Source organism: Rhinopithecus bieti, unplaced genomic scaffold (assembly GCF_001698545.2).
Source record: "Rhinopithecus bieti isolate Rb0 unplaced genomic scaffold, ASM169854v2 scaffold_315, whole genome shotgun sequence".
Lineage (NCBI taxonomy): Eukaryota > Metazoa > Chordata > Mammalia > Primates > Cercopithecidae > Rhinopithecus > Rhinopithecus bieti.
The window spans coordinates 5,705,387-5,719,935 of record NW_016803481.1 but is presented as its reverse complement, the minus strand read 5'-3'; the positions used below and the strand labels follow the sequence as shown (position 1 = coordinate 5,719,935).

The 14,549-nt window shown below is 36.3% G+C and overlaps 1 protein-coding gene across 3 annotated transcripts in view; it reads left to right on the top strand.

The window, feature by feature from the left end:
- The window catches only part of ADAMDEC1 (ADAM like decysin 1), a 23,207-nt gene extending 15,300 nt beyond the window's left edge, over nucleotides 1-7,907 (top strand). The window contains exons 8-14 of one of the 3 annotated variants that reach the window (XM_017885608.1): nucleotides 628-699; nucleotides 1,015-1,181; nucleotides 1,533-1,614; nucleotides 2,320-2,450; nucleotides 3,314-3,491; nucleotides 5,593-5,678; nucleotides 7,432-7,907. In XM_017885608.1, the coding sequence (XP_017741097.1) occupies nucleotides 628-699; nucleotides 1,015-1,181; nucleotides 1,533-1,614; nucleotides 2,320-2,450; nucleotides 3,314-3,491; nucleotides 5,593-5,678; nucleotides 7,432-7,438 (723 nt within the window). In that variant the 3' untranslated portion in view covers nucleotides 7,439-7,907. Of the gene's footprint in view, nucleotides 1-627; nucleotides 700-1,014; nucleotides 1,182-1,532; nucleotides 1,615-2,319; nucleotides 2,451-3,313; nucleotides 3,492-5,592; nucleotides 5,679-6,328; nucleotides 6,620-7,189 lie in introns of those variants that run through there. The other 2 variants (XM_017885599.1, XM_017885591.1) reach the window with 2 other exon arrangements.
- The last annotated feature ends 6,642 nt before the right edge of the window (nucleotides 7,908-14,549 follow it).

The window sequence follows — 14,549 nt, the reverse complement described above, 5'->3', positions numbered from 1 at the left end:
TCTTGGCTGTTTACTTGCCTTGCCAGCAACGGTTATTATCTCCTCATCCTCTTTAATATCCAACTGCCATGAACATATTTAGATATTGGCAATACACTTAACACCAGATAGCTACAGGAAATCAACCAAAAAAGAAAAATAAAAAGAATGCATTATTAAAATATTATAATACTTCATATCTTAATATAAAATTAAATATATTTAATATAAATATTATGTCAATATAAAATCAACACAAAACTCTATATAACTTAGAAATATATTGATAGATACAGAGGAAAATACTAGAATCTACTTTTCTATCTAGCAAATGTTGCTTTGTAATCAAATTTTAATCACATGATTCCGTTTAAAACCTTAAAATTGTTAATTTGATTTATTCAACTTAAAATCACAAAATTATAAGAACATTAAAATTTTACATGAATGTCTAACTTTTATCAAAAAACTTTTAACATTTTAAATAGAATTTACCAGAACACAGTCTTACATTATTTAATTATGGAATGCACAGATGTTAATTGTAGTGAAATGCATAATTTTTCTTAAAATGTGAAATCCTGTATGCCATCAGCTTTCCCAGTGTAATTTGCTATTTCACTATACTTTGTGTTTTGTATTTTACAGTATAAGAACTATAATGAGAATCTAACTCTGATAAGAAGCTTTGTGTTTGATGTGATGAACCTACTCAATGTGGTAAGACATTAGTCATGTAAACCTCTTGTTTCTGCATAGAAGCCTGGAACTTCCCTATGATTTCACCAACAAGAAGTTAAAAAGGTCACAAATGCCTTAAGTTAAATAGTTCAGGGAAATTTTAGCAGAATAAGGATCAACATCAAGGTGAAATTATATGCATTGCAACAAAGACAACTTTTAAAATTTTTACTTTCAAAATGGAAATTCATTACTTCCAGTCTGTCACTTTATCCATTACTTGGGGTCAACAAAAGTTCTCAAACACAAAACGAATCCTGAACATTTGTATGAAGATGAATGCTCTTTCTACAGATTTATAACACCATAGATGTTCAAGTGGCCTTGGTAGGTATGGAAATCTGGTCTGATGGTGATAAGATAAAGGTGGTGCCCAGCGGAAGTACCACGTTTAACAACTTCCTGAGATGGCACAGTTCCAACCTGAGGGAAAAGACCCACGACCATGCTCAGCTCCTCAGGTGAGCACATGCTGGCCAGGTGAATGTAGGCAGAATGGATTGCTATCCCCAAGGTTCCTTAGCAAGTGTTTCAGCTCCGTAATAGTTCCCTGATCAACTGTGAGAGTGCTTGACATTGTACCACTAGCAATTCACCCGTGAGATTATTGGATCAATAATCAGATGATAGAATGAGCTCTTGGATATAAGATAACCATCTGTGGTCATTACAACACGAAGGAATAGAAGTTTTTTTGGGCCTAGTCCATATAAAAAGGCTAGGGCAGTGAGGCAATTCATTAACACAATTAACAAAAGCTAATGGTTACAAAGGCTCAGATTGTGACAGTAGTATCTGTAACTTTCATACAGCGGGATTAGCTTCAACAATCGACGCGTGGGACTGGCAGCTTCGAATTCCTTGTGTTCCCCATCTTCAATTGCTGTTATTGAGGTGTGTAAATTTATAGTAAGCCTCCCTGTGGTTCTGCATCCTCTGTGAAGTCCAGCATAATATCTTATATAGAATGAGCAAAATTAACATCTGCTGAATCAATGAATCAAGGTAGAAATGGAACTACTGGTAGGTCATTGCACTGAAGACTCCTTGGATTATGAAACAGAACATCTCCTTACATTAGCCTTGCTAGAGCATGCCATGTCATTCTTTAGTTCATGTTAGAAAATCAGAGCAGGAATATTGGAACAGAAAGGGGATCCAATACCTTCTGTGACCCGGGTTAACACTAGTCATCCCCAGTATCTGTGGCCAGAGAGGCCAGACAAGGAAGAAAGGTGCACATAGATGTCATGTGGCCAATCACTCCAGTGTCATAGATATCATAGCAATAGGTTTTGGAGACCTCTGATATGGTGCCTATGAGTACTTCCTATGAAGAATGTAATTAATTTAACCATGATTTACTGGTAACTTAGTATCCATTAGTTCAACAAATATTTATTGAATACAATATATTGTATCCATAGGACCCAACCACTTCCGATGCTCTTTCAACGTTTTGCAATACACAGTGACAGGGAAAGGAGCGAATGGTTCACTAGTTTTCATCTCTTAAGCCATTTTTAAAGTACTGCACATTGGCAACAATTGAATAAAACAGAATAAATAAATGTGTCTACTTTTTTTTTTTTTTTCCAGGCTAAAAGAAAGAATAATGTGGCTCTTGTAGCAGTGATGTCACATGAGCTGGGCCATGTCCTCGGTATGCCTGACGTTCCATACAACACCAAGTGTCCCTCTGGCAGTTGTGTGATGAATCAGTATCTGAGGTGAGACCTCGTCATCCTAGAAGAAGAGAGATGTTTTCCAAGTCTTAAAGAATTCGGAAGCAGTCTACAGATGTTGAATGGGCATATTTTTTCCCAAGGGTTGTGTATCCCATTAATTCAACCTCCAGTCTCTTGAGGCACAAATTTTAAAAACTACCAGGGCTCATTCTTTAAGATTTATAAATATGCCAAGATAGAGCTTGCAAGTATGGTGACCTTATAATTTTGACTTAAAATGATTCTAACTTAAAATGAACCCATAGTTTCTAAAAATATTCATCTCATTATGATGATGACAGGATCGTCTTATACTCCTATCATCAATCAACCAATCATCTATTTTTGCCTATTTATGAATTACCTGTGAATGCCAGGCACTTTGCAAAGACTTTGGGATAGAAAAATAAATCAAACATACTTTGTTCTTGAAATGCTCACAAAGAAGAAGAGAAATATTTCCATATAGCCCAGAAGCCTGCAACAACTTCCTTTCATTGATTCCTTATTATTATCTCTTGCCCCTCATTTCTCAATGCAAAATGAGTGGATCATTACAAATGGTGATGGCTGTCACTGCTGTCCTTTAGAACAATACTAAATGGCCACATGGAAATGGAAATCCTTTCAGCTCTATGAATTAGGCTCTAGGAAAAAAATTTCCAAATACCACAGTATGCATGTTCTATCACCTATGACATTTAATACGGTGCAGTCCTAAATGGTTGCCAAATTTGGAATTTCCATTGAGGTCGGTAATACAGTTAGATAAGTCAGAGTCTTGTGTTTCTTTATCTTTATTCTGTGTTTCACACAGAAGGCACCACACTGTATATCATATTATTTGAGTTTTCTTCTGATTACAGTTCAAAATTCCCAAAGGATTTCAGTACATCTTGCCGCACACATTTTGAAAGATACCTTTTATCTCAGAAACCAAAGTGCCTGCTGCAAGCACCTATTCCTACAAATATAATGACAACACCAGTGTGTGGGAACCACCTTCTGGAAGTGGGAGAAGATTGTGATTGTGGCTCTCCTAAGGTATTATTTATTAGATTTTGACTGGGGCAGAAGAATTATGCAGTTTTCTTTTTGTTTTCCAATATTCTTTTGGAAATTCTTTCTAAAGACAAACCTCGCATCATAGTAAAAAAAAGATTTGCACTTGTGTTTTTGCTACTGAATTTAGTAATCCCTTGAAAGGCATTTCAAAAACCAGGACATGATTTTGATGTAATTATATGAAGTTAAATGTAAAGAAGTTAATTGTTAACTATAACATTGTCACTTATGATCTTTCCAAAACGTGTATTAGTCAGAAATCCCTAAATGACATAATGTCACAGTTAATCATCTGTTGAACAGGAACAATTAGAGATCTAGAAGTAAGTTCTCAGAGGTAGAGTAGGTCTTTTCTCATCAAGCCAGCGTGTAAACCAGGTTGTAAACAAAACAGAGAAGAGGAAAAGAAAAAATAATCACAAAAATCTATAGAAAATGGGCTATTAACATAGAACATCCAGAATAAGCACTATGATTCTGTGAATTTCTATAAATCAGACTCTTTCAAGGCATTTGTGTATTCTAAACAACACTGACCACTAGCAATCCCATTGGCTTCTAAAAGATATTTCTGTTGTCGTAACAAGTTTCTTTTACTTTTAAGACAAAGACTAAGAATTCTTGTTTGAAGAGATTGCACATATCAGATAATCTGAAAATTACTTTCACATACACCATCTCTTCTATTACTCACAAATATACAAAATATTGCCATTGTCCCAATTTAGAGACAAAGTGAGGCTCAGAAAAGTTAACTAGTTTCAAAGATACACAGCTAATCATTGGTGAAGCAGGATGCAGCCCAAGAAGTATCCATTACTTAAGATGGCTCTGTGACAATGAGCATGGTGTCTAAACTCTCTATGCTTCAGTTTATGTATTCAGAAATTTTAGGTGGTTAGATTACATCAGAAGTTTGTGCAGCATAACTTAGTCATTTGTGAAGAATATTGTAAACTTTCCGTTAATTATAAAGAAGCATGGAATTTTACAAAAGATTTGACATTTTATAATAAATTAGAGTTATGTTTATCTCATTCTTACTTGCTTACATTCCTCTATGGTTTCTTGGGTGGAAGACAATTGAAGATACTTAAAACCCTAGGTACTTCTGGTTTCAGCAAGTAAACGGTATGTATTTACAGAAAGGAAAGGGGGAAAGAAGAAGGAAGAGGCCAAGAGAGGACCATTGTATACAGAATATGTAACATCTAAAATTCTTGAATTATGTCAGTCAACTCCTGTATTATTTTCATATCTTGTTGATATTTTTCTTCTGTAATTGAATAAAACTAGAGAGTTTGGCCTTAGGAACAACTGAATTTCTAAATAACTGTTTTCTTATCCAAAAACTAGTATATATACTTTATACAGTATTGTTTATTGATTAATCCAATTTCTCATAGATCTGATATGCCAGTTTATTATTCCTAGGTATATAATTAGGGTTTTTTTTCTATTTTAAAAACAAGCTTTCTGTCTAGGTATTTCTCCCAGGCATGACACTATTTTAAAGATTGTAACTTGACAATGCATTTTAATGTCAAATCTCTTCATTGTTTTGTCATTACTGTTGTTATTGCAAACTTGTCCTCAAATACCATTGAGATTTGATGGAAATGCATTAAATTTATATTTGACTTTGATATTTTTACAACATTAAGCATTGTCTTAAAAGACAAGTTGCCTTTAAATTTTCTGAGGAAACTTATATATATAAAGTTCTTCATGGAGTTCCTGCACTTTTGAAAGGCCTTCTAAATTGTTTTCATATTTTTCTTTCTGCTGTATGTTCATTTTTTTTAGTTTGGACATACACATCATACATCTAGACAAAATTTATTTTTGAAAAATTCTTGAATAATTCTATTGCTCACCTTCTAAGGAGTAGTCTTCATTGCTGATGATATTTTGTTTTCTATTTTTCAATGTCCTTAGTCATTGTCACTGGAATTTGCCTATCAGAGTAATTTAGCTTAAAAAGTAAACTTTCATTGCCATCTTGTACCAGAATTCTATCACCTAGTCTATGGGAAGAAAATGTTGAATCACCTTTTTCCATTGTGTGTGTGCTTTGAAGGAATGTACCAATCTCTGCTGCGAAGCCCTAAAGTGTAAACTGAAGCCTGGAACTGATTGTGGAGGAGATGCTCCAGACCATACCAGGTAAGACCTTTTGCCTTCTTTGTTCCAAAATGTTTTCTCACTTTTCTTTCACATTTGAGAAAAACATGCCACTGGGTTCTATGATACACTAAAACACAATGTATTTTATATTTTTCAAATGACTCAATTTTGGAGAGGAAAACTAGCAACCATTATGAACATGACGAAGGATTGTGGACAAACACTCATGAGAAAGTAGCTACTTTGACCTCTGTGAGATTAGGGCTGCTGGAATCTATGCCAAAACCTGTTTAAATTCCTGTTAGAGAACGATGAGTTTAATACCAACCAAAATGAGAAAAGAAAAGTGTATTTAAAAACAGCCTCAGTTGATGAGCTCGTTTTATTCTTGGTTAAAAGCTGATAGTTTTAATTTGCAAGGCTGTCAGAAAATCAATAGCATTTAAGAACATGCTATAAAATTTGACAATTTTACTTCCTTTAAAGTGTTTCAATGAGTCATAATCCAGGTAGTAGTTCTGTGTCTTATACAATTCTATATGACTTGGGCTAGGGAACCCAATTACTTGGAAAATGGTACTTGTTTCAATGAAAATAACCTCTAAATATAAAATGGCAACAAGAAAATCAAAATAGGGGAAAGACTCAGGATACATTTTCTTTACTCCCCTTTCCCGAATCTTTTCTAGAATAGAAACTGCAGAAAGAGTATAAAGAAAATAATTGACTCAAGCACCATCAATTATCATTTCATTGGGAATGGATCAGCAAGGTCAAAGATAAGGACCAACGCTTGCTTATTTACCAAGCACCATTTAATACAGCCTACATGAATCATGGAATGACTCCACTCTGCAGGAAATTCTGGAAATTGTGCCCAGGCCAGACACATAGCATCGCAAAAGAAAAAGAATCATCCAGGCCGGGCGCGGTGGCTCAAGCCTGTAATCCCAGCACTTTGGGAGGCCGAGGCGGGCAGATCACGAGGTCAGGAGATCGAGACCATCCTGGCTAACCCGGTGAAACCGCTTCTCTATTAAAAAATACAAAAAACTAGCCGGGCGAGGTGGCGGGCGCCTGTAGTCCCAGCTACTCGGGAGGCTGAGGCAGGAGAATGGCGTAAACCCGGGAGGCGGAGCTTGCAGTGAGCTGAGATCGCGCCACTGCACCCCAGCCTGGGGACAGAGCGAGTCTCCGTCTCAAAAAAAAAAAAAAAAAAATCATCCAGCTATTTAGGGACTTGGAACCCTAGGTGAACATGCCCCTTTCTGTGCAAGATATGCAAATTATACCATGGAAAGAAAATTGGAGGTGGACTCAGGAAACTAAAATTCTAGTCTTTTCTGCTCCAAACTAGCTGTGGGACTTTAAATGCAGTTAAACTAGATTTTTTTTTCACTCATAAAATACAGCGAATAATATCGTCTCTTAAATAATATGAATTCTTACTCACATAATTTACATTCTATACATTTTCATTATCATTATTACATAATATTTTATAACTTGTAATAACCCTGGCTTCCAAACTTTATTTTTCCTTTAATCAGAGAGTGAATCCAAAGTCTGCTTCACTGAGATGCTACCTTGCCAGGACAAGAACCAACAACTCTAACTGTCCCAGGAATCTGGTGAATTTTCACCTGTGTATTTAGACATAATGGCCTTTCACTTGTTATTCTGCTTTCTATATTGTTATCAGTACAGGAAACAGGTAAACAGATGTACTTAGAGACGTTGGCTGTTTGTTTAGGCCTAATCTTTCTTTCTTTTTTTTCTTTTTTTTTTAAAGATCATGAATTTGTGACTTAGTTCCGCCCTTTGGAGAACAAAAGAAAGTAGCCTTCCATCAAAGCACCTTAAAATGCACCGCTGAATTATTCAGAGTTAACACTCCAGAATTGTTAAATTACAAGTACTATGCTTTAACGCTTCTTTCATCTTACTAGTATGGTCTATAAAAAAAAATACCACGTGATGGGTGAAGGCTTTGGCAATAGAAAGAAGAATAGAATTCAGGTTTTATGTTATTCCTCTGTGTTCACTTTGCCTTGCTCTTGAACGTGCAGTATTTTTCTATCTCATGCAAGGAATGATTAAATGTAAATAATTTTCATTTTATCATGTATATCCTATACACATCTCCTTCATCATTATATATGAAGTTTATTCTGAGATGTCTACATTGCTTACATTTTAATTGAGCCAGCAAAGAAGGCTTAATGATTTAATGAACCATAATGTCAATAAAAATGCAACTTTTGAGGCTTTTCTGTGTGGTCATTTATGAAACTGAGTATTTTCAAGCTTCTTTGTAGGTTTGTGTTAGGTGTTGAAGCCGCACATCATTGGAAAATCGTCGCTCTGGTAATTTAATAATATTGTCACAGATAGCCAAGCAATGCTATATGGATATGAGAAAAGGAGGTCGTGCCATCTTTTCACACCCAAAATGGCATGATGTGAGGCCAGTCACACAGGAAGACCAGGCTTCTTCCTGAGGTTTCCTTCTCCAAATAATTTTTAACAATTAATGAAAGTTACCTCAATTTCCATAGATGTCTATGCTGGGCGACTAGAAACTCCGACATATTTTTAAAGATTGGGCTTTGAACCCAAGGGCCTCCTGGGATGCACTGCATGCTGGTGTTGGCTGTCTCCCCCTTTATGGCCACGCTGTCATCGATGGGCTGGCACTGCCAGTGTTTCCTGTGAGGCTGCGTGCCAGGTGTGGGTGTCAGCCTGGCTGTGGCCCCAGGATATGCCTTGCCAGGATCTCCACTGTCCACTGGTCTGATACGAACTCCTAGCCAATTCTTCCAAGGAAAAAGGGCTTCTTAGGGCATCCTTTCCACCCCCAACCCCTGACCATTGTGCTCAGGTAGAGGCTTCCTATAGTAAAACTGACTGAGCTGCAGGGATTAAAATCAGTGGCATGCTGGAGACTTCTGGTACAGGCTTGTGAACGTCAACTGTTAAACTTTAAGGAGTATTGTGAGCTGGTTGCTCAACACAGCCAATACTGAAACCCAACCTATATAAATTCATAATTAAATAAATTCTAGCAAAAGCAAAGGAAATACTCAAAACATATCACTCCCTGTTCTACTACATTTGACTCATCTATGCTGTATGGTTATTTAAGTCTCTGACTGGTCCTACTCTCTGACCAGTGACACCACGTTGCAATGGTGTATGATAGGAGAACTTTAGCACAGAATAGCCAAATGCTACAAATCGAGGTTTGATTTATTGTTTTACTTATTATCTATACTTAAGAAAGTGATGGAGTTTTAATTTAAAAGTAAGTCTTGTTTATAGCAATTAAAATGTGAAAGCATAGAATTTTGAGAGGATATGTTTTCATTGTTTGAAAACTATCATCCAACTCAATAGTCACTCACATTTTTAATGAATGAGTGAAAATCTAATAGATGTCTTTATTCTTTCAATTTTGCTCATTGATGTAAGCAAAAATATCAACCAAAATGTTGGAACTATACTCATTCATTGCTTGCCACCATAGTTTGGCTAAGGCATAATAGTTCAACAGAAACCAATGAAATCATTCTGTTAAAATCAGTTGCCTATTTGGAATTATAGCAATATTGTATTTTTAATTATTATTTGAAAACTGCATGCTACATATTATATCACTGAAATTTAGAATAAACACAGGTACTTATATGTACACATCCTCTTTTCCCCAAAGAGATAGCTTTTTTCAATCAATAATTATTAATTTTAAAATTTTATTTCTATTTTAATAATTTTGGGGGTACAGGTAGTTTTGATTACCTAGATAAGTTATCTAGTGATGATTTCTGAGATTCTGGTGCGCCCATCACCTGAGCAGTGAACATTGTACCCATATATAGTCCTTTATCCCTCACCCTCCTTCCAACATTTCCCCCCAAGTCCCCAAAGTCTATTATATCATTCTTGTGCCTTTGCATCCTTATAGCTTAGCTCACACTTATAAGTGAGAGCACACAATATTTGGTTTTCCATTTCTGGGTTACTTCACTTAAAAGAATGGCCTCCAGCTTCACCCAAATTGCTGAAAAGACATTATTCCTTTTTATGGCTGAGTAGTATTCCAAGGTGTATATATACCAAATTTTCTTTATCCACTCATTGGTTGATGGGCATTTAGGCTAGTTCCAAAAAGGGAATACTTTCATACTCCTGGTGGGAATATAAACTAGTATAACCAGTATGAAAAACAGCTTGGAGATTCCTTAAAGAATTAAAAGTAGGCCAACCAGGAAGTCAGCTTTTAAAAGTTTACCAGCATACCACAGATTACAGAACCTTAAACATAAATTTTTAAAGTTCCATATGTAGCTACCTGCTTTAAGGCAGGCACATGAATGTCATCAGAGTGGTCAGAGAATGCAGTTGGATGGATTCTATTAGCTTAGAAATATGATCACCACCCCTTCCCCACCGACTTCCAAGCCAATGAGCAAGTATAGCTGCACAGTGTGGTCCTTCTATCTTTCTTTCAGTATTTTTCCTTAAAAAAATCCCTGTTTTTTTTGTTTTTGTTTTTTTTTTGAAATTAACTTTGATTAGGCTTACTGCAGTCTGTTGAACATGGATTTATAGACATAAATCTCAGAAAAAGGAGTCAGGATTCTGATTATTTCCTGCCTTAAGAGGATACTCTGCCGCGATTGCTTGAGACACTATACAGATATGGGAAGGGAGGAAATAGGGTGAATCCTTTCTAATTCTACCTAATAGCATCCAACCACTGAAATCTGGTGTATATTTTGGAGCAGAAGTGAAACCTGACCCCAACTGCTTTTAGTGTCGAAGATCCAAGCCCTTGCCTAACCCTAAATGTCCTACTCAATAAATTTCAATTTTGAAATGATTTCTCATGTGTCATGAAAAGATCCACTTTTCTTTAAGAAAACAGACTTAGACATTTGGGCAATTTTTAAAGGTTGTGCATAATTAACACATCACCAAATAACTAACTTAAATGAAAAGTTTTCTATTGAATTTAGCATGGATCATAGAATTATTTAGGGAAACATAGTCGTTTCTTTGATAAAAAGGTAAATACTATTTTTGGAAACCTCCAGAGGATTGGTATGCTGGTAGACCAAACATCTGGATGGTTTGCTTTTGATGATTGACAATATGCATACAGTTTAACAGTTAAATGTGATGTGACTTTTAACATCTAGCAATTACTTTTCACAGGCATAATTGTTTCCAGCCAAAGCAGAAATAAAACACTTTAATTATCTGTTCAATGGATAAGTCTTTCAAAGTATTTTCACATCTTTTATCTAGTTTGATTCTTAATGAAATCAATGAGACATATATGATCATAATCGTTATTATGTAAATTTTATAGGGGCAGAATCTGTGGCCAAAGAGGTTGTTACATGATTTATCTAAGGTTCTATAGAAAACTTATGGCAAACAGAGGCCAGGCATAGTGACTCATGCCTGTAATGCCAGCACTTGGAGAGGCGGAGGCGGAAGAATTGCCTGAGCCCAGGAGTTCAAGACCAGCCTGGGTGACATAGAAAGACCCTATCTCTATAAAAGATTAAAATATTGACTGTGTATGATGGTGATTACCTGTGGTCCCAGCTACTTGGGAGGCTGAGGTGAGAGGATTATTTGAGTCAGGAATTTGAGGCTGCAGTGAATTTGGAACTGCACTCCAGCCTGGGCAACAGAAAGAGACAGTGTTGAAAGAAAGAAAGAAAGAAAAGAAAGAAAAGAAAGACAGAAAGAAAAGAGAAGAAAGAAAGAAAAGAAAGAAAGAAGAAAAGAAAAGAAAAGAAAAAAAAGAAAAGAAAAGAAAAGAAAAGAAAAAGAAAAGAGAAAAGAAAAGAAAAGAAAGAAAGGAGGGAGGAAGGGAAGGAAGGAAGGAGAGAAGGAAGGAAGGAAGAAGAAAGAAAGAGAGAGAGAGAAAGGAAGGAAGGAAGGAAGGAAGGAAGGAAGGAAGAAAAAGAAAGAGAGAGAGAAGGAAGGAAGGAAGAAGAAAGGAAGGAAGGAAGGAAGGAAGGAAGGAAGGAAGGAAGGAAGGAAGGAAGGAAGGAAAAAAAGAAACCTAGAACACAAATTCAAACAGTCCTAAAGCTAGGAATTCTACCACTTATCTTCCATTCTGATGGAATTATCTCTTGAGGTGGATGAATGCCACATATTAAAGCATTCAGAAGCTGCTTTATTAGTTGATACATATAAGGTGTCATAAATCATAAGGGAACTGAGGATGATGTTAAAAATGAATGTGAGCTTGAAGCACGAATGCCTGCAGATAGTGCTGAGTAATTTGCTTTCTAAAAACACTGACTGCTCCTTGACCAAATTGCCTCACACTAGGAGTTTACTGTTAAAGTAAAAAATATTTAGCCTTATAATTTACATATAAAATTGAAATGTACTTAATTGGAAGAAAATTGGGCCCACACAAGGATAAACAAAATTTCCCATTTTTAGTGATTAAAAAACACATACATTGAGTTTCTATAAACAAACAGATGCACTATATACTGGAAGCTTATTGAACACATACTGTATACTTCAGTAATGTACTTGTATATTATTAAGTAGCAAGTATAGAATATATCTAAAGAATATTTTTTCTTCCAAACACTTTTTTAAACTTGTATTTTAAGTTCAGGGGTACATGTGCAGGATGTGCAGGTTTGTTACATAGAGAAATGTGTGTCATGGGGGTTTGTTGTACAATTATTTCATCACCCAGGTATTAAGCTCACTACCCACTAGTTGTTTTTACTGATCCTCTCCCTCCTTCTACCCTCCACCCGCCAATGGCTCCACTGTGTTGTTACCCACTATGTGTACACGGGTCTCATCATTTAGCTCCCACTTGTAAGTGAGAACATGACATATTTGGTTTTCTGTTCCTGCATTAGTTTGCTAAGGATAATGGCCTCCAGCTCCATCCATGTCCCTGCAAAGGACATGATATTGTTCTTTTTTACGGCTGCATAGTATTCCCTGGTATATATGTACCAAATTTCATTTATCCATTTTATCATTGATGAACATTTATGTTGGATCCATCTCTTTGCTCTTGTGAATAGTGCTGCAATGAATGTACACATGCATGCATCTTTATAACAGAATGATATATATTCCTTTGGGTACATACCTAGTAATGGGATTGCTGGGTCAAATGGTATTTCTGTCTTTAGGTCTTTGAGGAATTGCTGCACTGCCTTCCACAATGGCTGAACTAATTTACACTCCCACCAACAGAGTATAAATGTTCCTTTTTCACCACAACTTTGCCAGAATCTGTGATTTTTTGACTTTTTGATAGTAGCCATTCTGACTAGTGTGAGATGGTATTTCACTGTGGTTTTGATTTGCATTTCTCTAATGATCAGTGATATTGAGTTTTTTTTCCTATGATTGTTGGCCTCATCTATATCTTCCCTTGAGAGGCGTCTATTCATGTCTTTTGCCTACTTTTTAATGGACTTGTTTTTTTCTTGTAAATTTGCTTAAGTTCCTTATAGATGCTGGCCATTAGACCTTTGTCCAATGCATGGTTTGTAAAAATCTTCTCCCATTCTGTAGGCTGTCTGTTTACTCTGTTGATAGTTTCTTTTGCTGTGCAGAAGCTCTTTAGTTTAATTAGATCCCATTTGTCTATTTTTGCTTTTGTTGCAATTGCTTTTGACTGAAATCTTTTCCTGTGCCTATATCCAGAATGGTAGTGCATAGATTGTCTTCTAGGGCTTTTATAGTTTTGGGTTTTACATTTAAGTCTTTAATCCATATTGAGTTAAATTTTGTATATGGCATAAGGAAGAGGCCCACTTTCAATTTTCTGCATATGGCTAGCCAGTTATCCCAGCACTGGTTATCCCAGCAACATTTATTGAATAGGCAAACCTTTCTCCAATGCCTGTTTTTGTCATGTTTGTCAAAGATGAGATAATTGTAAGTGTGTGGTCTTATTTCTGAGTTCTCCATTCTGTTCCATTGCTCTATGTGTCTGTTCTTATACCAATACCATGCTGTTTCAGTTTATGTAACCCTGTAGTATACTTTGAAGTTGGGTAGCATGATGCCTCCAGCTTTGCATTAGAGAAATGCCAAATACCTCATTTTCTCACTTATAAGTGGGAGCTGAATAATGTGTACACATGGGCATACAGTATGGAATGATAGACACTGGAGACTCAGAAGGGTGAGAGGTGTGACAGGGGTAGGTAATCAGAAATTACTTAATGGCTACAATGTACATTCTGGTGATGAATACAATAAGATCCCAGACTTCATCATTAAAAAAAAAAAAAAAAAAAAAGAGGAAAGATGTTAGGTTTCTTACACAGTCCCAGCATTGTGTTGGGATTTCAGCTCAATGGATCCTAGCACATAGGAATCTCTGTAAGCTCTCATAGTATTAACAACTGGCCAAGAGAAAAATAGATACAAAGTACTCTAGAGGTCATGTCATGTTTTTAAAATGTGGTTATTATCCTGGTCTAGAAACAAATTGAAAAGGAAATATGTACCCTTAATAATTAGACTAGATGAAAAGACTAATCCAACCAAGCCTTAGACATCACAGAAACCAAGGGATATGTCAGATACATGTGCATATGTGTTTGTGCACACATGTGTACACGCATGTGTGTGCTTTTTTGGAGTACTCATTTGGAACAGGGAATGATCATGACACATCCAAAGAAAAGTCTGGGAAGCCAGCTGCCCTAGAATGTCAGTGAGTGAGGATGCTGGATAAGGTCAATGCAGAGTTCAGTCACCCCTGAGGAGACTTAAGAAGAGCACGGATGTTGGCACAGGGCTATGGGAAGGGAGGTGGCAGCACGGATGTCGGCACAGGGCTATGGGAAGGGAGGTGGCAGCACGGATGTCGGCACAGGGCTATGGGAA